Source organism: Anguilla rostrata, chromosome 13, assembly GCF_018555375.3.
Source record: "Anguilla rostrata isolate EN2019 chromosome 13, ASM1855537v3, whole genome shotgun sequence".
Classification (NCBI taxonomy): domain Eukaryota; kingdom Metazoa; phylum Chordata; class Actinopteri; order Anguilliformes; family Anguillidae; genus Anguilla; species Anguilla rostrata.
The window spans coordinates 6,896,148-6,919,053 of record NC_057945.1 but is presented as its reverse complement, the minus strand read 5'-3'; the positions used below and the strand labels follow the sequence as shown (position 1 = coordinate 6,919,053).

The 22,906-nt window shown below is 46.2% G+C and overlaps 1 protein-coding gene across 1 annotated transcript; it reads right to left on the bottom strand.

The window, feature by feature from the left end:
- Positions 1 to 326: 326 nt before the first annotated feature.
- Positions 327 to 22,522, bottom strand: rbl1 (retinoblastoma-like 1 (p107)). The gene is made up of 22 exons (XM_064306182.1): positions 22,225 to 22,522; positions 19,826 to 19,959; positions 19,490 to 19,690; positions 18,852 to 18,916; positions 17,990 to 18,118; positions 16,921 to 17,081; positions 15,276 to 15,340; positions 14,060 to 14,246; positions 12,927 to 13,093; positions 12,200 to 12,312; positions 11,900 to 12,003; positions 11,138 to 11,275; positions 10,396 to 10,560; positions 9,830 to 9,965; positions 8,667 to 8,897; positions 7,146 to 7,318; positions 6,345 to 6,521; positions 6,147 to 6,218; positions 5,426 to 5,498; positions 4,201 to 4,313; positions 3,829 to 3,993; positions 327 to 2,146 (listed from the first exon to the last, which is right to left on the bottom strand). The coding sequence occupies exons 1-22, from the start codon at positions 22,375 to 22,377 to the stop codon at positions 1,976 to 1,978; spliced, it is 3,093 nt and encodes a 1,030-aa protein (XP_064162252.1). The 5' UTR covers positions 22,378 to 22,522; the 3' UTR covers positions 327 to 1,975.
- Between the last annotated feature and the right edge of the window lie 384 nt (positions 22,523 to 22,906).

Genomic DNA, 22,906 nt, shown 5'->3' with positions numbered 1-22,906 from the left:
TATCATACGTATCATCCATTTTTGTATAATGAAAGCAGAAAAATTGTTGCTATCAAAGTAGTAGTAAGGAGTTCTTTCTACAAGTGTGTAGAGGAAAGTAAGGACAAGACGAGACAAGACAAACCAAGACACGGAGGTCTAGAAAAAAATTGCTATTGCTCAAGGGAATATGAAAACAAAGAAAAACAAGACAAAAGATATAAAAAATCATATGAGTAAAAAGTCACATTTCCATTCATTTTAGACAGGAGCTTCTCAGACTAGACACATACCTGTGCACATCCCCAGTTCGGCTACTGGATGAAAGACAAAAAGCCGGTGTTGCAAAAATGCCATTTTATTTTCATATGTACAAATCAAAGGCGCTGACAGTCTAACTGTTCCAGCGGCCTGGCAAGTTTGCGTGAGAGCGAACGTTAAAAATAAATCAATGCTCAAATACTGTCCGAGTACACTGCACGCTTACGATGACGAACTAACATCCAAAGATTTTAAAAAACTCAACAATGAAGAAACCCCTGGCTGAAACACAAAGAACATCTCTAAAATTAATTCTTATTATTTTTTTTGATTTCAAGGAAAGCTTTTTCGAGCAGGAGCCCAGCAGGACAGGATCAGGCGTGGTCTCTCTTCTGCAGGGGAGGCCAGGCTTGCCTCTGAGTCGTGCGATAAAATCCTACCTGTTACACTATACGACAAAGCACGGAGCTACGCTACAAACCAGCTCCGGACAAAAAACCTTCTGCTTCATCATGCATTCGGCCAAATCTGTCCTTCCGGAATCAACAGCAGTTTTGCAAACCTCTCTCTTCAAGGGAAGATAACAATTTTGCATCAGAAGCACTGATTCTTTAAAAGTAAAAAAAAAATAAAGTCACATCGCAATCACGTTTTCGTCTTAAGTTTCTGTCGAATAAACGACTTCGAAAACAATTATCATTCGGCGAAAGGAAAAAAGGCTCCGATGGGAAACGGCGGCGTTCGACAGTGCCGCCGCGTACGAAATAAGAAAAGTGTAGATACTACACAGACGGGGCGCTGCAGACGCAAGCAGCATAAAGCCACAATCCCACTGTACACTACCATACCTCGGGCAGGGTAGCCAATACCCACAAGGCCTGCCCCAAGGGCAGCTCCCATTTATATACAGGTTTGATTGTTACACGGAAAATCCAGATTTAACCGGTAGTTCTACAGAACTGGACCCTTATAAAAGCTATGTGCTAGCTCTGGATTTTCCATGTAGGACTGAAACCTTTAGAAATATGGTTGTATTGATCTCTTCCGAATGGATGAGGGTTAAGCAAGAGGCCCCAGAGATGCCCGTTCCCCATTAAAGCCTCACACCCCCACAGGCAGCCCAACACCCCCACAGGCAGCCCCACAAGTCCACCTGCTCCAGATCCTGCCCACATGATTGTAGGCTCTGTACTGTAGGAATCAATCCTGATTTTGGGGTAAGCGACTGAATCATTTTGGGGGATCCAAGGTTCTGGAAGGAGACTTTGGCATATTTCGTAGAGAGGGCTAAGGGTGGGAGTTTGGCAGATTTTGGGGTGATATGAGGGGGAGGATTTGGATGGTTTTGGGGTGATCTGAGGGGGATATTCTGGCTGATTTTGCAGTGATCTGAGGGTGAGATTCTGGCTGATTTTGGGGTAATATGAGAGGGCAATTATGGCTGATTTTGGGGTGATCTGAGGGTGAGATTCTGGCTGATTCTCGGATGATCTGAGGGGGAGATTCTGGAAGATTTTGGAGTAATATGAGAGGGAAATTCTGGCAGATTTGACAGTGATGTGAGGGGGTGAACAGGCTGATTTTGGAGTGATCTGAGGGGGAGATTCTGGCAGATTTTGGAGTAATATGAGAGGGAAATTCTGGCAGATTTGACAGTGATGTGAGGGGGTGAACAGGCTGATTTTGGAGTGATCTGAGGGGTGTACAGGCTGATTTTGGGGGGGGGGGGGGCTCCTCAGTGGTGTGCTCTCTCGCTAACCACGTCCTGCAGACGTTTGAGCAGCACGTCCTCGCTCTCCTGGCACAGGCGTTTGGTGGGGGACTCGGAGCAGTCCCCCTCCATGGTGAAGGCCCTCTTCCTGCTCACCCCGCCCTGCCTGATCATCCTGTTTATATCGCTCAGCTCCTGCAGAGAGACATAGAGCGGATGAGTGGGTGAGTGAGTGTCAGTGGCTGGGTTAACGCAGGGCTCTGTGGTTTTCACCCAGAAAAAGTGCAAAATGCAAGAAAAAAAATATACACTGGTAAATGGTAAATGGACTGCATTTATATAGCGCCTTTATCCAAAGCGCTTTACAATTGATGCCTCTCATTCGCCAGAGCAGTTAGGGGTTAGGTGTCTTGCTCAAGGACACTTCGACATGCCCAGGGCGGCGTTTGAACCGGCAACCCTCCGACTGCCAGACAATTGGTCTTACCTCCTGAGCTATGTCGCCCCTCACTACACTGCATTCTATAAACACATTTTCAGAGGTCTTTTTTATCCCAAGATCACAAAAAGTGATGACTCAGACGTGAACCACAAGTGCGCAAAATCAAAAACGAGATGTCATACCAGCTTGCTCGACATGAGCAAATTAAAACAGAAATGGCTCCTATTTAAAAGATATATAATTAGCCTGTGTGGCAAAAATGCAAAAACATTATCTGTATCTTATTTCATCCAGCTGATCCAATAGATCCATCCTACTTGGTACAAGTGCTACAATGAAATTATAAATCACATGCATTTGTGTTATTATAGCCACTTGGCATAATGTAGGACACAGCATTCCATGGACTAGCACGACCACTAGAGTGTAGTCTGAGTGAGAGAGTGAAGAGTAAGAGTAAATGAGTGTAGAGTGAGTGCAGAGTGTGAGTGAGATGAGGGTAGAGTGGTAGTGAGTGTGAGCAGAATGAGTGTAGAGCGTGAGTGTGAGTGAGATGAGGGTAGAGTGGTAGTGAGTGTGAGCAGAATGAGTGTAGAGCATGAGTGTGAGTGAGATGAGGGTAGAGTGGTAGTGAGTGTGAGGTGGGTAGAGTGGTAGTGAGTGAGCAGAATGAGTGTAGAGCATGAGTGCGAGTGAAATGAGGGTAGAGTGGTAGTGAGTGTGAGCAGAATGAGTGTAGAGCATGAGTGTGAGTGAGATGTGGGTAGAGTGGTAGTGAGTGTGAGCAGAATGAGTGTAGCGCATGAGTGCGAGTGAAATGAGGGTAGAGTGGTAGTGAGTGTGAGCAGAATGAGTGTAGAGCGTGAGCCTGAGTGAGATGAGGGTAGAGTGGTAGTGAGTGTGAGCAGAATGAGTGTAGAGCGTGAGCCTGAGTGAGATGAGGGTAGAGTGGTAGTGAGTGTGAGCAGAATGAGTGTAGAGCGTGAGCCTGAGTGAGATGAGGGTAGAGTGGTAGTGAGTGTAGAGCATGAGCATGAGTGAGATGAGGGTAGAGTGGTAGTGAGTGTGAGCAGAATGAGTGTAGAGCATGAGTGTGAGTGAGATGAGGGTAGAGTGGTAGTGAGTGTGAGCAGAATGAGTGTAGAGCATGAGTGTGAGTGAGATGAGGGTAGAGTGGTAGTGAGTGTGAGCAGAATGAGTGTAGAGCATGAGTGTGAGTGAGATGAGGGTAGAGTGGTAGTGAGTGTGAGCAGAGTGTAGAGCATGAGTGTGAGTGAGATGAGGGTAGAGTGGTAGTGAGTGTGAGCAGAATGAGTGTAGAGTGTGAGTGTGAGTGAGATGAGGGTAGAGTGGTAGTGAGTGTGAGCAGAATGAGTGTAGAGCATGAGTGCAAGTGAGGGTAGTCCTGCAACCAGACAGAGAGGACTCGGGTTACCTTGGAGGGGCTGCCGTTAAACTTGTAGGTGTAGGCGGAGTTGGGGGTGACGCAGGAGCCGTTCTTGTGGGGGGAGACGAAGATGGAGTGCCTCTGGGACACGCGGCGTGGAGACAGCGGCTGAGCCCTCACTGAGGGGAAGGGGGAGAGCGGGGGCGCCTCCATCTGAGAACACAACAGCAAGACTCAACCGCAAATCAACAAGACTCAACCGCAAGCCAAAAACCTCAACCGCAACCCAACGACCTCAACCACAACCAAACGACCTCAAGCGCAACCCAACAACCTCAACCACAAACCAACAACCTCAACCACAAACCAACGACCTCAACCACAACTCAACACGCCGCGCTCGGAAGGCGCGGTCCGTACCCGTTGATCGGCGCTGAGGATGGCGTATTTCTGCGCGAAGCCCTTCATCCTCAGCACGTACACGGAGTTGTAGAACTGGATCAGGTCGCCTCGGTCCGGCCGCGATGCACAGCCTGTGGGGACAGAAGGGCGGAGTGTTGGGGGGACAGACAGAGGGCTTCTGGGACAGGAACCACCCCAATCTGCCCGGGGGGCTTAAAAGCTGCCCATAACCTGCTGTAAAATTCACACTTCTTAAGGTATTATGGAGCATTTTGACCAGACACTCACTGAGGAATGATTAGATTCCTTAAATTACACTAGATGCCCTCAGATCCTCAATAAAAAGCCTCCTGACTGAGATATTTGGGGAGGGGTGCTGAAGGGAAGTGAAGTCCTGAGCTAATGTAACAACACACCCCGACCTGCAGTTGTGGACATCATCTCCCAGCATTCCACCTTCTATCTTCCTGACAAGAGGAGGCCACAATGAATTTATGGATCCAATTTTTAAGGAATAATCCACAGTATTTTATCAGGGCTTCTGACTCGATCATCTTTTTCAATCACATCCTATTATTTTTTAATGCATTTTTTAAAAACTTGCTGTAAAACTTACATTATTATTTCAGTAGAACTACCCACCATTGTATTGAATGTTTATGGCTTTCATTGTTTTTTCTAACTGTATTGTCTAACTCTATTATGTAACTCTTGTGCAACTATTATGTAACTCTATAGCATAACTGTTGTGTAACTCTATAGCGTGACTCCATAGCGTAACTGCTGTGTAACTCTATAGCGTAACTCTATAGCATAACTGTTGTGTAACTCTATAGCATAACTGTTGTGTAACTCCATAGTGTAACTCCATAGCGTGACTCCAAGGCGTAACTGTTGTGTAACTCTATAGCGCGAATCCATAGCGTAACTGTTGTGTAACTCTATAGCGTAACTCTATAGCATAATTGTTGTGTAACTCCATAGCATATCTGTTGTGTAACTCTATAGCATGACTCTATAGTGTAAATGTTGTGTAACTCTATAGCATGACTCTATAGTGTAAATGTTGTGTAACTCTATAGCATGACTCCATAGCGTAAATGTTGTGTAACTCTATAGTGTAACTCCATATCGTAAATGTTGTGTAACTCTATGGCGTAACTCCATAGCGCATTGTGTGCAGGTGAAAAACAGAGTGGTTATTCTCATCACTGAGAGGGAGGAGAGGAAGAGCAGGCCGTACCTTCCACATCCATGCTGTTCTCATCCGCGCACTGCTCTGCGGTTCCGCTCCGGAGCAGCACGCTGCGGTAGACCTGCCGAGAACACACAGCGCTCAGCGCACCGCCAATCGCTAATTACCTTCCCGCCGCGGCCCGCGCCGGCGCCGCGAGCCGATTGGCTGCCGGCTGTGAGTAGACGGCGTGCCGCAGTGCGCGGCGGAGACCTTATCGCCCCTTAAACAACGCTTCGTTTTAAGCGCTCGCTAATAACGCGGCTGTGATGGTAATCACACACCTGTCCGTCTCGCCTCTGACTCCCAGCTAATCTGGACTGGAGCTTGTGCTGGCTTTTCAGGCTCGTTCCCCTGCTTAATTACAATTCTAATCAATAACCGCCAGACGTATACATTCTATGCACACAAACACACATAGCGTGCGTGTGTGCTTGTGTATGCGTGTATGTATGCATGTGTGTATATGCGTGTGTATACGTGTGTGTGTAAGTATTTGTGTGTATATGCACATTGTGTCTATATACGTGTATATGTGTGTGTGCGTGTGAGTGTGTGCATGCCTGTACGTGTGAGTGAGTGTGTGCGTGCACGGGCATGTGTGTGTGTGTGTGTGTGTATGCATGTGTGTGGGTGTGTTTGTTTGTATATGCGTGTATGTGTGAGTGTGCGTGTGTGAGAGTACGAGTGTGTGTGTGTGTGTGTGTGTGTGTGTGCGCTAAGCACTCACGTGGCTGCTAGCCTGAGGCTGACTGCGGTAGCACTTCATGATGTCCTGGAAAGAGCGCTCCTCCTTTGTGATCTGTGGAGCACAAGCACATTCGGGGACCACTGTCACATGGGCGGGGTGGGTGGAGCACACACAGGTCAGGCGTCAGGTGAGGTGGGTATGGGGGGGATCTGAAGTGGGCGTGGCCGTGGAGCTCACCTTGGACGCGATGTAGACGGCGCAGAGCAGCAGCTGGTCCAGGTGCCGGTCCCTCATCATGTCAGTGCAGTGGATCAGCGAGTGCTCGAAGCAGGTCCAGATCTTCCCGCGAAGCTCGGCCGAGATATCCAGCTTCAGACACAGGTCCCTCAGGCGCACGCTGGCCAGGTGATACACCTGAGAGAGAGAGAGACAAAGGGGGGAGAGAGGGAGAGAGAGAGAGAGAGACAGAGGGAGAGGGAGAGAGAGAAAGCAGGAGAGGGAGAGAGAGAGCAAGATAGAGTGTCACTGAAAATGAGATGCATCGTCGTTAAAGTTTTCTAATGAGACCCTGATCATGACTGTTTTAGTTAATGGCTTTAATTCAGTATTTGAAACTTGTGTTCTTTCACTTCACTCACAAGGGCAACATTCCAGTTTCAAAATGACCACATCTTAGAGGTTTCAGTTTGTTTATGAAAAAGGTGATAATGCCACACAGAGCCCAGCTCCTACTGGGGTAAATATATACAGTATGAAGGAGAGGACAGACTCATGCTGTGTACATATTCAGAGCTTCTGATTAAAAGAGTCGCGGCCTCACTTCTTACGTTGGTCCTCACTTTAAGAATAATTCATCCATCGAATTTCCAATGCATCACATATAATGCTTCAGCCCACAGAGCCCCACCCACAAATGATGTCACATGGTATAACTCCTCCCCTTTCCCCATTAGAGAGCGTGACCTGGGCGTGTCCGGCTGCGGGGAGGGGCAGACAGAGAGGGGTGAGCGGGGGGACACACAGAGCGGCTCCGCTCACCTTCCGGAAGAAGAGCCCCAGGGAGCCGGTGCGGCGGGGCCGGCTGCTGCCCGGGCCCTCCGCCGGGGCGGTGCGGCCCGGAGACGCCGTCAGCAGCACCTGCGCCGAGAGGGGGCTCCCGCTGCCCTCCGGCATCTGGATGAAGGTGAACCCGCCGCCGTCGCCCTTCATGCCTGAGAGAGCCACGGACAGGCAGGATACACTTCTCTTTAACACTGTTTATTTAACACTGCCTATTAACACCGTGTAGTAACACTGCTCAACAACACTACTAACTCTGCTCTTTAACACTGCCTATTAACACCACGTAATAACACTGCTCAACAACACTACTAACCCTGCTCTTTAACACTGCCTATTAACACCGCGTAATAACACTGCTCAACAACACTACTAACTCTACTCTTACTGCTTATTAACACCGCGTAGTAACACTGCTCAACAACACTACTAACTCTGCTCTTTAACACTGCCTATTAACACCGCGTAGTAACATTGCTCAACAACGCTACTAACTCTGCTCTTTAACACTGCCTATTAACACCGCGTAATAACACTGCTCAACAACACTACTAACTCTGCTCTTTAACACTGCCTATTAACACCGCGTAATAACACTGCTCAACAACACTACTAACTCTGCTCTTTAACACTGCCTATTAACACCACGTAATAACACTGCTCAACAACACTACTAACTCTGCTCTTTAACACTGCTTATTAACACCATGTAATAACACTGCTCAATAACACTACTAACTCTGCTCTTTAACACTGCTTATTAACACCATGTAATAACACTGTTCAGTAAAATTACCAACACTGCTCTTTAACACTGCTCAACAACACTACTAACTCTGCTCTTTAACACTGCTCAGTAACATTACCAACACTGCTCTTTAACACTGCTCAACAACACTACTAACTCTGCTCTTACAGCTTATTAACACTACGTAATAACACTGCTCAATAACATTACCAACACTACTCTTTAAGACTGCTTATTAATACTGCTTATTAACACCGCGTAATAACACTGCTCAATAACATTATCAACACTGCTTATTAACACTACTTATTAACACTGCTCAACAACATTAGCAACCTTGCCTATTAACACTGCTCAGCAACATTACACACAGCTCATGTGGCTTAGTACCCTGGCCACCAGCAAGAGAAATTACTCAACATTCAAATTAAATTTTAATTAAAAATGGAATTACTTTGACTTGATAGCACTGGTGTTATTCTAACTTGTCACTTTTCCTTTGATATTTTCAGTTGTAAACAGAATGTTCATTGAAATTACAACGTTGAATGTCCATGCATATTAATTAGATGATAAGGACACACTCATTGAAACTACCTCACAATGTATAACAATGTTTCCCAGCCCAGGTTATAGGAAAATAAACAACACCATCTTGACCAATCAGAATGAAGTATTTAACCACAGTGGAAGGATGAAAACCCGGAGGCTGTTTTTAATGCAGGTGGAGCGGTAGGGTGAATCAGACTCACCTGGCAGGGTCAAGGTGGTGGTCGCCACGGCGAAAAGCGTGCGTGCGGGGGAGTGGGGCGTGGCCTCGCCGGCGGAGGGCGAGGTCGGGACGATCCGCAGGGCTCCAGATTGGGCGAAGGAGATCCTCTGGGGCGGGGACTGCGGCTCGTCCCCGAACAGACGCCTCTTGGCGCAGCCGGCGGTGGGGGAGCTGTAGCGGTCGTGCAGGGAGATGGGAGAGGGGGGCACGTCTGGAACAGAGATGGGACAGGGGGCGTGAAACGCAGCGCACCGCAGCACATTTCCCACAATGCACCGGCCATACGCCGCTCGGACAGGACCTGGAACCCAGGACCTAAAACCCAGGACTCGTGTGGCAACCCAGGCTTGAACAGTCCTGCACCAACCGAGACCTCGGTCCTGTCAGTTTAAGGGCTCCCTGCTCATTGGCAGTTCCCACCTTGGTCTCTGGTATACCACACATGGTGTCCTGACTAAGCTTGTTGAGCTTTGTGACTATTGGTCTATCTGCTGTATACCACACTGGACTGAGGAACTAGTAGCTTGTTCTAACATTTGGACTGGGCTAGTATGCTGTTCCTACTGTCTGGACTGGGCCCAGTATCCTGTTCCTACAGTCTGGACTGGGCCCAGTATGCTGTTCCTCCAGTCTGGACTGGGCGCTAGTATCCCATTCCTACAATCTGGACTGGGCCCAGTATGCTGTTCCTACAGTCTGGACTGGGCCTAGTATGCTGTTCCTACAGTCTGGACTGGGCCTAGTATGCTGTTCCTACAGTCTGGACTGGGCCTAGTATGCTGTTCCTCCAGTCTGGACTGGGCCTAGTATGCTGTTCCTACAGTCTGGACTGGGCCTAGTATGCTGTTCCTACAGTCTGGACTGGGCCTAGTATGCTGTTCCTCCAGTCTGGACTGGGCCTAGTATGCTGTTCCTACAGTCTGGACTGGGCCCTAGTATCCTGTTCCTCCAGTCTGGACTGGGCCCTAGTATCCTGTTCCTACAGTCTGGACTGGGCCCTAGTATCCTGTTCCTACAGTCTGGACTGGGCCCTAGTATCCTGTTCCTACAGTCTGGACTGGGCCCTAGTATCCTGTTCCTACAGTCTGGACTGGGCCCTAGTATCCTGTTCCTCCGGTCTGGACCGCGCTCCAGCAGCCTTACCTTTTCGCGCACTCCCGCCGAGGCCGGTCCGCACCTCTCTTAGCCGAGGGTGCACTATGGGAGAGAGGGTCGCCAGGGGGAGGTGGGCGGGGCCGCTGTTGCTGTTTCCTGTCTCAAAGCTGCTGGAGAAATTCACCTGTGAGACAGACAGGGAGGGCAGGGATTAAACACACTGATGCTGGCTGGCACAGTGTTACCAGTCCCAGACTATGAAACCATTCCGCTAAAAACCTGCAGCTCTCCAGGACCAGGGCTGGAGACTCCAGCAGACCCTGCAGCTCTCCAGGGCCAGGGCTGGAGACTCCAGCAGACCCTGCAGCTCTCCAGGGCCAGGGCTGGGGACCCCAGCAGACCCTGCAGCTCTCCAGGACCAGGGCTGGAGACTCCAGCAGACCCTGCAGCTCTCCAGGACCAGGGCTGGGGACCCCAGCAGACCCTGCGTCTCTCCAGGACCAGGTTTGTGAAACGCTGTCCGGTACCATTCCCAGTCAGTACGGACAGAAAAGGTTCTGCAATCTGGCGGTGTGTGACCACCTGGATTTGGGACGGGGGTCTGGGACTCTCACCTCCTCTACGGTGGGGACCTTCTTTTGGGCAGCCTCCAGCGCCTCCCAGAGGGCGGAGTCGCTGCTCCAGGCTCGGCTCTCCAGCACCTGCTCCTCGATGCCGTTCAGGTGCTTGACCATGTCCCGGGACAGGCCCTCCTCCGAGCGGATGAACACCTCGATCACCTGCGCATCGGCGACAGAGCGGGAGGGAGGGGCTTTACATCTTATCCACCGCTCTCAACTGGCCACTCCTGCACTACATCTGCGCACCCTGTACAAGGCTTTTAAATTATCCTTTAACAAAACTTTCTTCCAAACATACATAATGTTTTACGTCCATTTATCCCAAAGAGTAGCTTTCAAGTAAATACGTGCATCCAGTTCTTTAGTACCGGCTTTCATAATGGAACTTGTAGAGCAGGGAGATAACACAAGAACTGATTGAAGCAATACGGCACAGGAAGCAGCGCTCTATCGTGAATGCAGCCATGGCTACAGCAGTGTTCCTAGGCACCGTACCGCTTTTATAAAACAGCTACAACATATATAAACAATTGATGACACAACAGAATTTATTTTGTAATGTTATTGTAAGTAATGGTCTGTGCAATAGTTTTTGTGATACTGCTTATAATTAGGCTGTTTGAATAACAGTCACTGAATTGGGTTTCCAATCACTGAAGAACGCGGTCTCAGCCAATCAGCATCCAGGATCGAAACAACCCGTTTTATAATTCGTTACATATATAATTAAACGCACCTTGTAGAAGTAGAAGGGCCGTAAGCCGAAGACCTCGATGATCCAGGGAAAGGAACGCTGGGAGTTGTAGGCAAAGAGCACGACCTCCAGGCAGCAGGCCATCAGGGAGCGATGGAAAATGTCCTGCTCAAGCAGCACCTGAGTCAAGAGAGACAAATACAACATTTAAAACAAATAAACCATGCACAAATACAACATTTAAAACAAATAAACCACAGAAAAACATTTTAAAAACTGTACAAAAAAATTTAAACAATGCAAACAAACACAATTTTTTAAAATGTCATGCAGAGCAGTGTTTATGTCACACAGAGCTGTGTTTATGTCATAAAGTCGTGTTTATGTCACGCGAAGCTGTGTTTATGTCATAAAGCTGTATGTCGTCACGCGGCGCTGTGTCTGTCATGCGGAGCTGTGTTTATGTCATAAAGTTGTGTTTATGTCACACAGAGCTGTGTTTATGTCATGCGGAGCTGTGTTCATGTCATGAGGCTGTTTATGTCACGCGGAGCTGTGTTTGTCACACAGAGCTGTGTTTATTTCATACAGAGCTGTGTTTATGTCACCCGAAGCTGTGTTCATGTCATAAATCTGTTTATGTCACGCGGAGCTGTGTTTGTCACACAGAGCTGTGTTTATTTCACACGGAGCTGTGTTTATGTCACCCGAAGCTGTGTTTATGTCACACAGAGCTGTGTTTATGTCACACAGCTGAGTTTGTCACGTGAAGCTGTGTTACACAGGTTACGGTCTGTAACTCACAGTCATGTCTTTCCCATGCAACCTCTTCATTTCCTGGGTCATCACATTCTCCAAGATCTTATAGTACAGGACTTCAGCAAGCTTCAGTCTGTTATCAGCAAAATCTGGGGGGTGCAGGAGAAAGAAAAGAAATTCAAATAACCCTTTGAGCATACAGATATTCTTTCATTCCCCTAATAAACCACAGGAGATCTATAACAACAGGAAAAATAACATCAGAACAGTCTCTGGCAGCTCGTACTCCAGCCTCAGTGTCTCGGGGAGTGTTTTAGGGTCTTTTGCGTTGTCTAGCTCCCTCACCCATGTGCGATCCCGGCTGCTCTTCCGTGCTCCGGGTGTAATGCTGTCGGAAAGTCTCCCCCAGCGATTTCACTCTGTTCAGGATGGCCTCCGTGGGGTCTCGCGAACACGACCTTCACAAAACAAAACACCCAGAGTCACTACGCACCCAGAGCTACCCGTACACAGATCTATTCGCGACCACATGATGTCCAGAAATTGAGAGCTTGGAATTATAAGGTTCCAACAGACATTTACAAGTTACAGACTTACTAACACGGAAATTGATTCCTGGTATTAGGAAAGACTTAAGATGCTCAACCTATTCAAGCTTAGTAAAAGGAGACTCAGTGGTTATTTAATTGAGGCTTTTAAATACATAAAGGGGATCACCAAAGTGAACTACAAGAGATTCTTCAGGTTGAGTTCTGTTAGTAGAACGAGGGGACATCAATAGAAATTAGCAAAAGGTAAATTCCATACAGACGTTAAGAAGATTTTTTTCACACAGAGAGTAGTCAATGTGTGGAATAGCCTGCCAGGTCACGTAGCAGAGGCAGAAACTCTGGGGATTTTCAAGACTAGGCTTGTTCTTTAACACAATGGAAAACAATCCAACAGGACTTGAAATTTAGAAATGCTTGAGCCTTAAAGCTACACAGCGCACTGAAAGACGCGTGTGATTCTAAACTCTGGAAGAAAGACGCTGTACTGGAATGGCGCTGCGGTGTTTGTCGGCGCTGGTCACCTGAAGACGTGCGCGAGTTGCTCGCTGGGGGCGTTGCGCAGCCCGGACACCATGCCCTGCAGACGGCTGACGCTCTGCGTCGCCAAGGAGACGGGCGTCACGATCACCTCCTTCTCCTTCAGGTAACGTCGCCCGGTCAGCGGGGTGGAGGGGGCCAGGGACCGCGTCTGCACAGGAATACACGAGTGGGGGGCCCGGAGAGGGGGGGTGGGGGGGGTCCCGATTAATCTTCAGAGCCGAAGAGTCTCAACCAGAGGCAGAGAGCTTGGATGTGTAATGAGAGAACCCAGCAAGGGCTGACTGACTGACCAGATCAATGAAAACCTTTCCATACTGCTGTCCCCCTTCTCTGTATCAAAGACTTGATGTTTCCACATTGCACTCAATAAAGGAACGGTGTTTGTAACAGAAGTCTGCGTGTTTTCAATGTCTTTTATAATGTGTTTTTAATTTTAACAGCCAATGGCATGCCAGTGTACTGGGTCTTCCGGTGAGATTCTGCTGTAAAAGACCATGCCACACTGGCATGCCATTGGCTAACTAACATCTGTGGATGGGGAAAGGAAACCGTTAGCAGTACACAGGCAACTTTATTAGCTAGCCTGTCACGCATGGCTATCAGGTTACATTTAAAGGGTTACGTCACTGGAAAGGTAGCCAATGTGCTACATTTGACATAACACCTCATGTGTCGCTAGCTAGTTAACCGTCTCACTGCAATTGAAATCCCAGAAGCTAGCAAGCAATGTAGCTGTTTAATGGAAACGCTGCACAGCTAGGTGGCTAGCCAGTTCAGACACAGCTTTTAGAACTGGCTATGTCAGTCAACGAAACCGGAAGGGTAACAAGCTAGCTTTTTGCTTGTGCCATTGCGTGCTGCACGGCTGCATAGCTGTTAGCTAGCCAGGTAGAGAGTGCAGCTGGTTAGCACTCGGATGGGAGAGCTCCAGGGAAAACTGAGTCTTCTGCCCCCTACTGGCCAACCTTCTTACTTCTGACCAAACAAACCACAATTCCTTGTGGAAGACGCCACACATTGGCGGTATTGGAGGTGATTTCCCCCGTTACAGTGAAGCTGTTTTAGATCACTGAAGTGCCATGTAACTCTATGGCGGTCGTCGCTGCTGCCGTACCTTGTGGAAGTGCTGCTGCAGGTTGCACTCCACCTGCATGCGGGCGGACAGCTGCCCCTCGGGGGGCTCCGCGGCCATCTTCCGGGGCGTGCCGATCTCCTCGTCGGCGTCGGCGCCCAGGAACACCCGCTCGTCGAAGTCCCCGGCCGTCAGCACGAACTCCTCGTACTCCCGGTTCACCGCTTTGCTGGTGAGGGGTGAAGCGCACGAGGGCGGGGGGGGGGGGGGGTCACACACAAACAGCGGGATTTATTACGGGCTTCATCAGCAATGCTGCCCCAGTACTGCCTCATTATCATTATCTTCATTATTATTATTATTATTACATTACATTACAGACATTTAGCAGATGCTCTTACCCAGAGCAACTTACACAACTTTTACATAGCACTCCATTTATAATGGCTGGATATATACTGAAGCAATGCAGCTTAAGCACCTTGCTCAAGGGTACGGCAGTGTCCTACCCGAGAATCGAACCTGTGAGCTTTAGGTTACAAGACCAGCACCTTACCCATTGTACTACACTGCCGCCCAATTATTATTATTATTATTACTGAGCTCAAATGGCTCCTAGACTGCAGTTAAAATTCATAGTAGCTGGCAGTTCTGTGCCAGTAAATATGAACTGCAGTAAATACGACTTTAGTGGAGACGTGGTGGGGGCCGGTAACAAACAAGTAAGAAAAGTCTGCAAAACTTGCTTATCTTATCTTAATTTATCTATTTCTCAATTCATTAAGAAAAAAAAAAACAAGGACATAAAACTTTCTTCTTGTGAACAGCTTTGCAATCTCCATAGGCCGTTACAAGCATAATCTATGCATTGGTATGGTGAAAGGAATTATACAACATCAGTGAAACTCTAAATCTGACAAGCAGTTGGCTGAAAACATTGCAGTACAACTGTGGCAAGTTTTGTAATGATTATCTTATAAGCACCATATGCTACTGTCTCTGTGGGGGCTTTACACTGAATTGTTCGATGTAGGTACGGCCAGAAATCTCAATTTAAAAAGTACCGCAGTTGTTCATCTGAACAGAAGAAACAAAAGGGGGACAAAATCACTGAACACGAGTTTCATATTTGGGAAAGAATGAACTGTGAGATAAACAGACTGGAGAACACGACAGAAGATTACAGCAGAGTGTGTGAGAAGGGAAAAAACGAAATTCACTGCAGACAGGACGTGTTCCTGCGCTGCCGCCGTCTTACTTGTTATCTATGAAGTTCGGAGCATCCAGGAGTTCCGTCAGCGTTCTTTCGTTCCCCTTCAAAATCTTAAACGGAACGGGAGACATCTTGTGTCAGACGAAACAGACGCGAGAAATAAGCCTGCTTAATTCAAATTGCTTGTGACGTTAACCGTCTAATTTTTTTTTTTTTCTTTTCTTTTCACAATACGAGCATAATACTTGGGGCAATGAATCGCTTTTTTAAGCAAAGCTGCTGCCGGGGATTATTACTGCTGAGGATTAAATTGCTGCGGCTCATTTCCTGAGACTGGGCATCTCTCTGACATGAAAGCGGCGTTGTTAATTAGCCGGCTAGCCAATGAGCAAAAATAATGAAATAAAAAAACAAAAAAAAAACAAGGGAGTCGCATTTGCCGTATCTAGTCATTAATTTTCCAATATTTGCTCACGCTGGTTAGCCTCCGTGAAGGACGATATAATCATGGAGCTGTTCTAATTAATTGTGTTGACATTTATTCGTTCCTAATAAATGATAGCTCTGCAGCAGCTGGGGGTGGTCATTTGGCAACGCTAGACCTCCCCGCAGAACAAAACTTTGTTCTCAAAATATTGTGTTCCCCTTACGGAATTAAAAGAGTAATTGCGCTCACTGTTTCAGCTTGGCTCCACCTACTACACAATTCTGAAAAATGCATCCTGGGGTGGGTGGAGTGAATGTGTCCATCTCATTTGCATAAAGTATTCTATATGCAAATTATCTGTACAGGGCAGTGGTGCCTGGCTCATGAAACTCGGATCAAACTGTCAAACTAGGCACTGCAGATCAAATATGAACCAAGATTCAGCAATTACCAGGCCTATTTCTCACCTCAAATGTTTTCAAAAACATAATTTAGTGGGCTGTTTAGGTGGTATATGAGAACGTTTATGAAAAGGTCACCATGTTTCTCCCGTTCGGCCGAAACAGGAATCCAGCCAATCAGGTGCCGGCAGTGTTCTGACATATTCAAAAGTAAACTGACAAATTTGTGGGCGGAAACAATTTTCCGACTGGATATCTTGATTTGACATCTACATGACGTAGTAGTATCTCCAAAGACATATTCTGATATCACTATTGAGGCAGGGCTAAAGTGGAATGCAGAAAACATTTTTCAAACGTTAAGAGGGCAGCACCTAGACATTTTCTACTAGTTTTTTTTTGATAAAATTATATTATTTAGAAATGTTGACATATCAGCATGGATTAAAATGTTTCATTACAAAGTAGGCACACACGCATGCACCCACGCATGCACCCAAACATGCACACACATGCAAACACACGCACATGCACCCAACCATGCATACACACGCACACGTTCAGACACACACGCACACGCACACACACGCATGCACCCAAACATGCACACACATGCATACAAGTGCATACACAGGCACACACATGTGCAAAGACACAAGCATGCGCGCAAACATGCACCTACACGTACACGCACCTACAAGTGCAAACACAACTCGAGGACAAACACGAATACACGCGTGTATACAAGTGCATACACACACGCACGCAGACACACACACACACACGGATACGCACACATATAGTTCTACAAAAGATGGATTTGGGCAAAAACGCGCTTTGACATAGCTGCTGGGGGCATTACCTGTCTGTCGAACAGCTTGGTGATGTAGGGCTTGAAGTAGTGCTCCTTAATGCCTTTCGCCTCCACCACCAGCCCGTCGTGAAGCTCGCACAGCCTGTCAATCACGCAGGGGGGCTCGTCCGGGGGACTGTAATCGGGGCTCAGGCAGTCCTCGGGCAGCCCTAGGCACACGCATTCAAACAGCCAATGAGAAGCCCCCTTAAACACAGGTTTACACAGGTACCGTTTGGATCGCTACGTGAACGGGCACACTCGGCCATTACTTCACTGGCATTTAGCAGAACCAATTAGAGTGCAGGGTCAGGGGTCAAAGCGATTCCCTTAATGGGCACAGTATCATCTCAAGAGTGACAGCAAGTGCAAGACGTGCAGACTCAACTGTTATACAAACAAGAACAGAACTGCCCTAACGAGCATTAAACTACTACATTAAAGAAGCAACGCGCATGAGAACTGAAATCTCAACAATTACACACCACTGGCATTCTTAAATTCCAGGGCGTTAATAAGATACTCCTCACTAGTTACTATTTATTACTAAAGCAAAATGCAAAAGCAGAAAAGCATCACAAAGCAGCCCTCCCTGCATTCTTGTAATTTAAATTGACAACATTTGCTCAATGAACCTTAAATATATTTCAGCAAATTACAATTTGTTCTAAATGCTATAACACTATTATAAGGAACATAGCAAGTTAAAGCAGATTAAACAGAACTGCAAATGATTGCTGTGTAAATTATGTCTGCTTTGTGAAATATAATTAAAGTGTTACAGGCAGAGTTAATAAATTGAAGTGATAACAATAATATTTCAAACTAATCTTTAACCATTTATAAAATATTTCAAATGTTTACCAAGCAAACAGCAAACAAGCAACATCCCTTCTTTCAATTATGACTCAGTACCTTCTGAAGACACATAAATTTGGCTTAGAACTCATGATAATGGTGTCACGCATACAGATGTCCGACACTACGTTTTTAAGAGCATGGTGGTTCAAGGTGACGCCACAACCACACCATAGAATAACAGTGTGTGCAAATGAACAGCGAAAAGAGAAATGTCCACCTTTAAAGAGCGGATTAATGAGGTCTTTCCGGTTGGCACAGAGCAGCGCATTGGCAAAGACCAGATCCAGGCAGCACAAGAGGAGGTGGTACGAGTTCACCAGGTCATCTCCGATCATGTGGAAATTTCCTACAACGCGCAAGTAAAAGAACACATACACAGAGATCCGACTGTTAAAATTCAAGACCTTAAGGCCTAGTTACACAAAGCAATTTCCACGCAACTGTTGTCACTTGCAACTAAATTGCTCTTGGATTGCTTCGTGTAGCACCGCTGTAATTTACCAGCGACTCCGCTTCGAGCTGCTCGACTTCACGCAATAACCAATCAGAGCAGAGATACAGGTCGCACGCGCGCTCATGCATCCAAATTTTAATCGGCGACGTTAATTTAGATAATGTGGCACTAATATGGAGCACCGAAAAAGAGTCCTCACTGAATTATACAAACGCACATGAAGCTTTTCCTTGCTGAAAACATTGCAGGTGACATTAAGGACAAAAAAAACCTAGCGAACAAAGTACCCTTATAGCATAAAGCGTAAATTCCCTAGCAAGCATTCTAAAATTAACACCATTAGAATGTATCAGCGCAATATCAAATGAGACTACGGTACACACGTTATTCTGATTGGTGAGTGACTAAAATTAAAATTGCTTGCGAATTGCCTTGTGTAACAGTGTTATTGCTTGAAATGACATCAGAGGCAACATGTTGTAGCAACCAAAGTTGCGTGGAAGATCACGAGACCCTTAGGCTCACCCGTCACTTCAACTGATAAAGCTCAAAAGCAGGTTCGGTAATGCACTTCTTTTTTTTTTTGGTGGTTTTCGACACTCATAGTTTGAAATGAAATGTTTACCTTTTGTGTAGACAAACAGGGTCCAGCAGAATTTGAATACATCGCTGATATGACAGGGCAGGCGTCTGCAAAAGAAATCAAGAGGATCAGACTAAAATCCAAATCAATCCTAATCCCAATCCAATGGGAGTACAAACAATCGCAAGAAAACATAACGGAGTGGACAGGGTTGAAGAGGTTTTGTGAAACTTGACGGAGTGGACAGGGCTGAGGAGGTTTTGTGAAACGTATCAGAAGGACAGGGTTGAGGAGGTTTTGTGAAACGTTTCGGAGTGGACAGGGCTGAGGAGGTTTTGGGAAAAGTAACGGAGTGGACAGGGTTGAGGAGGTTTTGTGAAATGTATCAGAGTGGACAGGGTTGAGGAGGTTTTGTGAAATGTATCAGAGTGGACAGGGTTGAGGAGGTTTTGTGAAATGTATCAGAGTGGACAGGGTTGAGGAGGTTTTGTGAAATGTATCAGAGTGGACAGGGTTGAGGAGGTTTAGTGAAATGTATCAGAGTGGACAGGGTTGAGGAGGTTTTGGGAAATGTATCACAGTGGACAGGGTTGAGGAGGTGTTGTGAAGCGTAACGGAGTGGACAGGGTTGTGGGGGCTTTGTGAAACGTATCAGAGTGGACATGAGGGTTGAGGAGGACCTGTGCTTGCGACTCCTGGGCAGACGTGGAGGTTCTCCCTGGGGGTCCAGGAACATGTCCCTGAATATGGGTTCAAACTTCCGGAAAATCACCGTGGAGACCTCAAAGTTCCTCTCCAAGTGGCCAATCCGCTCTCGGAAATCCTGGGACAAATTAGACATGTCCGACCATTTCTTCATCTTACTGAAGAACTGAATTAAGCTTTAAAAAGCAAAACAAAAAAAAACATAAAACAGGAGAGAAAAAAACAGTTAGAAATCAGGTGGGACGGGGAGAGAAAAAAACAGTAAAATTCTGTAACGCGCAATTAATACGGTGGAGGAAGCCGCTCCTTACCTGAGTTTGGAAGACCGGAGGATTCGGGTGAGGGACACACAGTTTCCCTCCACGACCCCCTTCCCCACCGTGGGGGTCCAGCCCTTCCTGCAGGCGGCATACAGAGCGCAGGCCAGCCAGTGCACCACATCGCCCTGCGAGAGAGAGAGAGAGCCGCCGCAGAGACTGAGCAAGCATCCCCAACGCAAAAAACTGCTGTGCAACTCTGACCCTGTTTACACTCGGTTTTAAAATGCGTCTCGGTGATCCGAACACAAGTGGACGGCCGAGACACATCGACATTCACACCCGTGTGTCTATCGTGCGTCTCCAAGGTGTCCAGCTGGCCACTTGTGTTCAGATTTCGTTATTGCCTACGTCACTTCCGCTAGAAGGTCAAAGGGCCCTGTGCACAGTTATGTCAGTCTGTCGCCAGACAAGTGCCAGATTTGTTCCGTACGGGCTAGCTAAGAAAACAAAATGTTTCAAGAACTAATATACATGTACGCGCTATTCCAACTGTTGAGATTGGCAGGACAAGGTCTTTTTTGTATTTTGTATATAAACTTGTATTTGGCGCTGTCCACTTGTGATCCGATCGCCCAAGACGCATTTTAAAACAAAGCGTAAACAGTGTCATACGCTCACACAATGCTAAATACTGACAATATTACTCATAGATCATGTCCATTTTTCTTATGAATGCTAAAGTTGAACTCTTTGAACACTAAGTATATATAGACAATATTATAGTAAGGTCAAAAAAAAGCCAAACAGTCACCAAATTTGTCCATGCCTGAACTATTTCTACAACATCTCTGTTGAAATGTAACAATGTTCACAAACTTTATATAGCTCAAAGCTTATTCTCCTCATTACGTAATACGCATTCTTATGTACTAGATGGTTACTTTAGTAGTAATGTCATTTTAGATTGACACTGTAATGCTATGCAAGTACTACTATAATGTAGTACTGCCCATGTATAATGTTTTATGCAGATACAACATTTTAGTGTTGTACAGGTATAATAAGGTTTTGTACAGGTATGACACCATAGTGTTGTCGAAGTGTTAAGATATTGAGGTATGCAGGTATAATGTCTTATACAAGTTTGACAGAGTTGTGTTGTACAGATATTGTTATACGGGGGTGTGTTTAGTCATAACAACGATTAGGTAGGACAGTGTAGGCGTTTTGAGCCGGTATACAGAGAATGTAGTGTTGCATACTAATTATGATATTGTAGTGATGTATGGTTATAATGTTTTGACCAGTTATTAGGATGTAACACCAGTATAATTATATAACTTAGTTCCATACCATACTTGAACACTCTGGAAACCTTTTTTTCCGAGCGAAAAAACACACAGGGCATTTGCAAAAATACATTTTATTTAAAATACTCAACTTGAGCATTTGACCACAGCAATTTCCTGTTTCCTGTTAATCTAGCCAAAAACACAAGCTGTATTTCGCGAGCTAACCTGACTAGCTCTAGGACCAAATCCAAAGTACTTTAAAGGTTATTCCCCACGACAAATTTGCAAACAATGTGTGCGCTTCCGCTTCTTTTTAAAGTTCCAGCCGCCTAGTGGTTTGGTAGCACAAAGCGGAAGCATAATAAGCCATCACATGTAAACATACTGCAGTCATACACATGCTACTCGACCGCAGCGTTAGGTAGGCGTGAAGAATAAACAAAGCCACCGTAGAGTCAAGACAAAAGAATGACCAACACAACGCATGGGAAATCTTGGGGAAAAGATGTGCTACTTTGTGTAACACATATAAAACAAAATTACAGACGTTAACCTTGCTAAGGTACCAACTGGACAGCTAATTTATGCCAATGTTTGGCTAATGTTAGCTAGCTTGCTAGTCAGCATTAAGCATACACTTTCCTGAGCCAAAATACCACGCCTGACTAACAAATCCATGGGACCCAACTTATGTCTCGACAAATAGACGGCGAAATTGGCAAAAACTAAATAACGTTAAACCAAGGCGGAGAGTGAGCTCTTCGCAAAGGCTGAGCGCGGTAGCCTGCCAGCCAAACTTTGTCGTACTACTTAGCTGTGGGACAAATGTCCAAATGCAAAACTGTCACCGCAACATGAGCGGAATGAAGTTGCAACTTGCGTAACTTTCATTTAGGTATCTAGCCATTTAGCCAGCAGATACTACAAACCCATTACGCTAGTTAGTATCAAGTTAACAGAAAGAAAAAGGGCAGGCAGAATGCTAAATCCAAAGTAACCCAAACTACTGTCTACAGCTCCACTAGCTAAACCGGTTAGGGGAACACTTACATAAAACATCGCTAACATTTGCCATACTGTCTAAGGGGGCACTAACATGAACCATATTTAAAGTTAGCCAAACCAGCTAGGGGCAAGCTAACAAACAGCAAGACCCACCTCCAGAGTGTACGTATCCAAGATCGCAGTGAAATTCTGCAAGGCTTCAGTTGCCGTTTCCTCGTCCATGTTTAACTCTTGACATATGGCTTCCAGGCTTTTCCGGACAGAACTATTGTCTGCCGTCCCGGAGTCAGCGTCGTTTTCTCGCATTTGTGTCCTCAGTTGAAAATATAAGTAAAAAATTATAAGTTGCGGTTTACAGTTACAGAAGAAAGAACACCCAATGTTATAGTCCTCCAACTCTCAAACGATATCCCACAATGCAACGCGAATCGCTTTGGCGCGAAAAGTGGCCGAATCACAACTTCAGTGACGGGGAACCCCGTTATGTTACTCCACACCATATAGTCCGTAAATTAAGTTAAATATTAACTGGATAACTAAATCATATTTAATATAAACTAGGGCTGACGAGTAACCGATATTTAGGTGTTTAAATAATTAATCGATCGACGTCGGTTCGATTATTTGAAGTGAGTTGGATAAACGGTGTTTCTCTCAAAGCACGATGTGCTGTTTTTTTAAGTTGTAGTTTTTTTAAAAGGCAGCCACTCAATACAGTTCGCACAGAAATAAGTATCGCAATAACTACAGTGACCAAAATCCATCCCGCCTCCTGCAGGCACAGAAGTAACGTGACAACAACTTGGAAACATGCTCACACGGCCAATTTACGAAA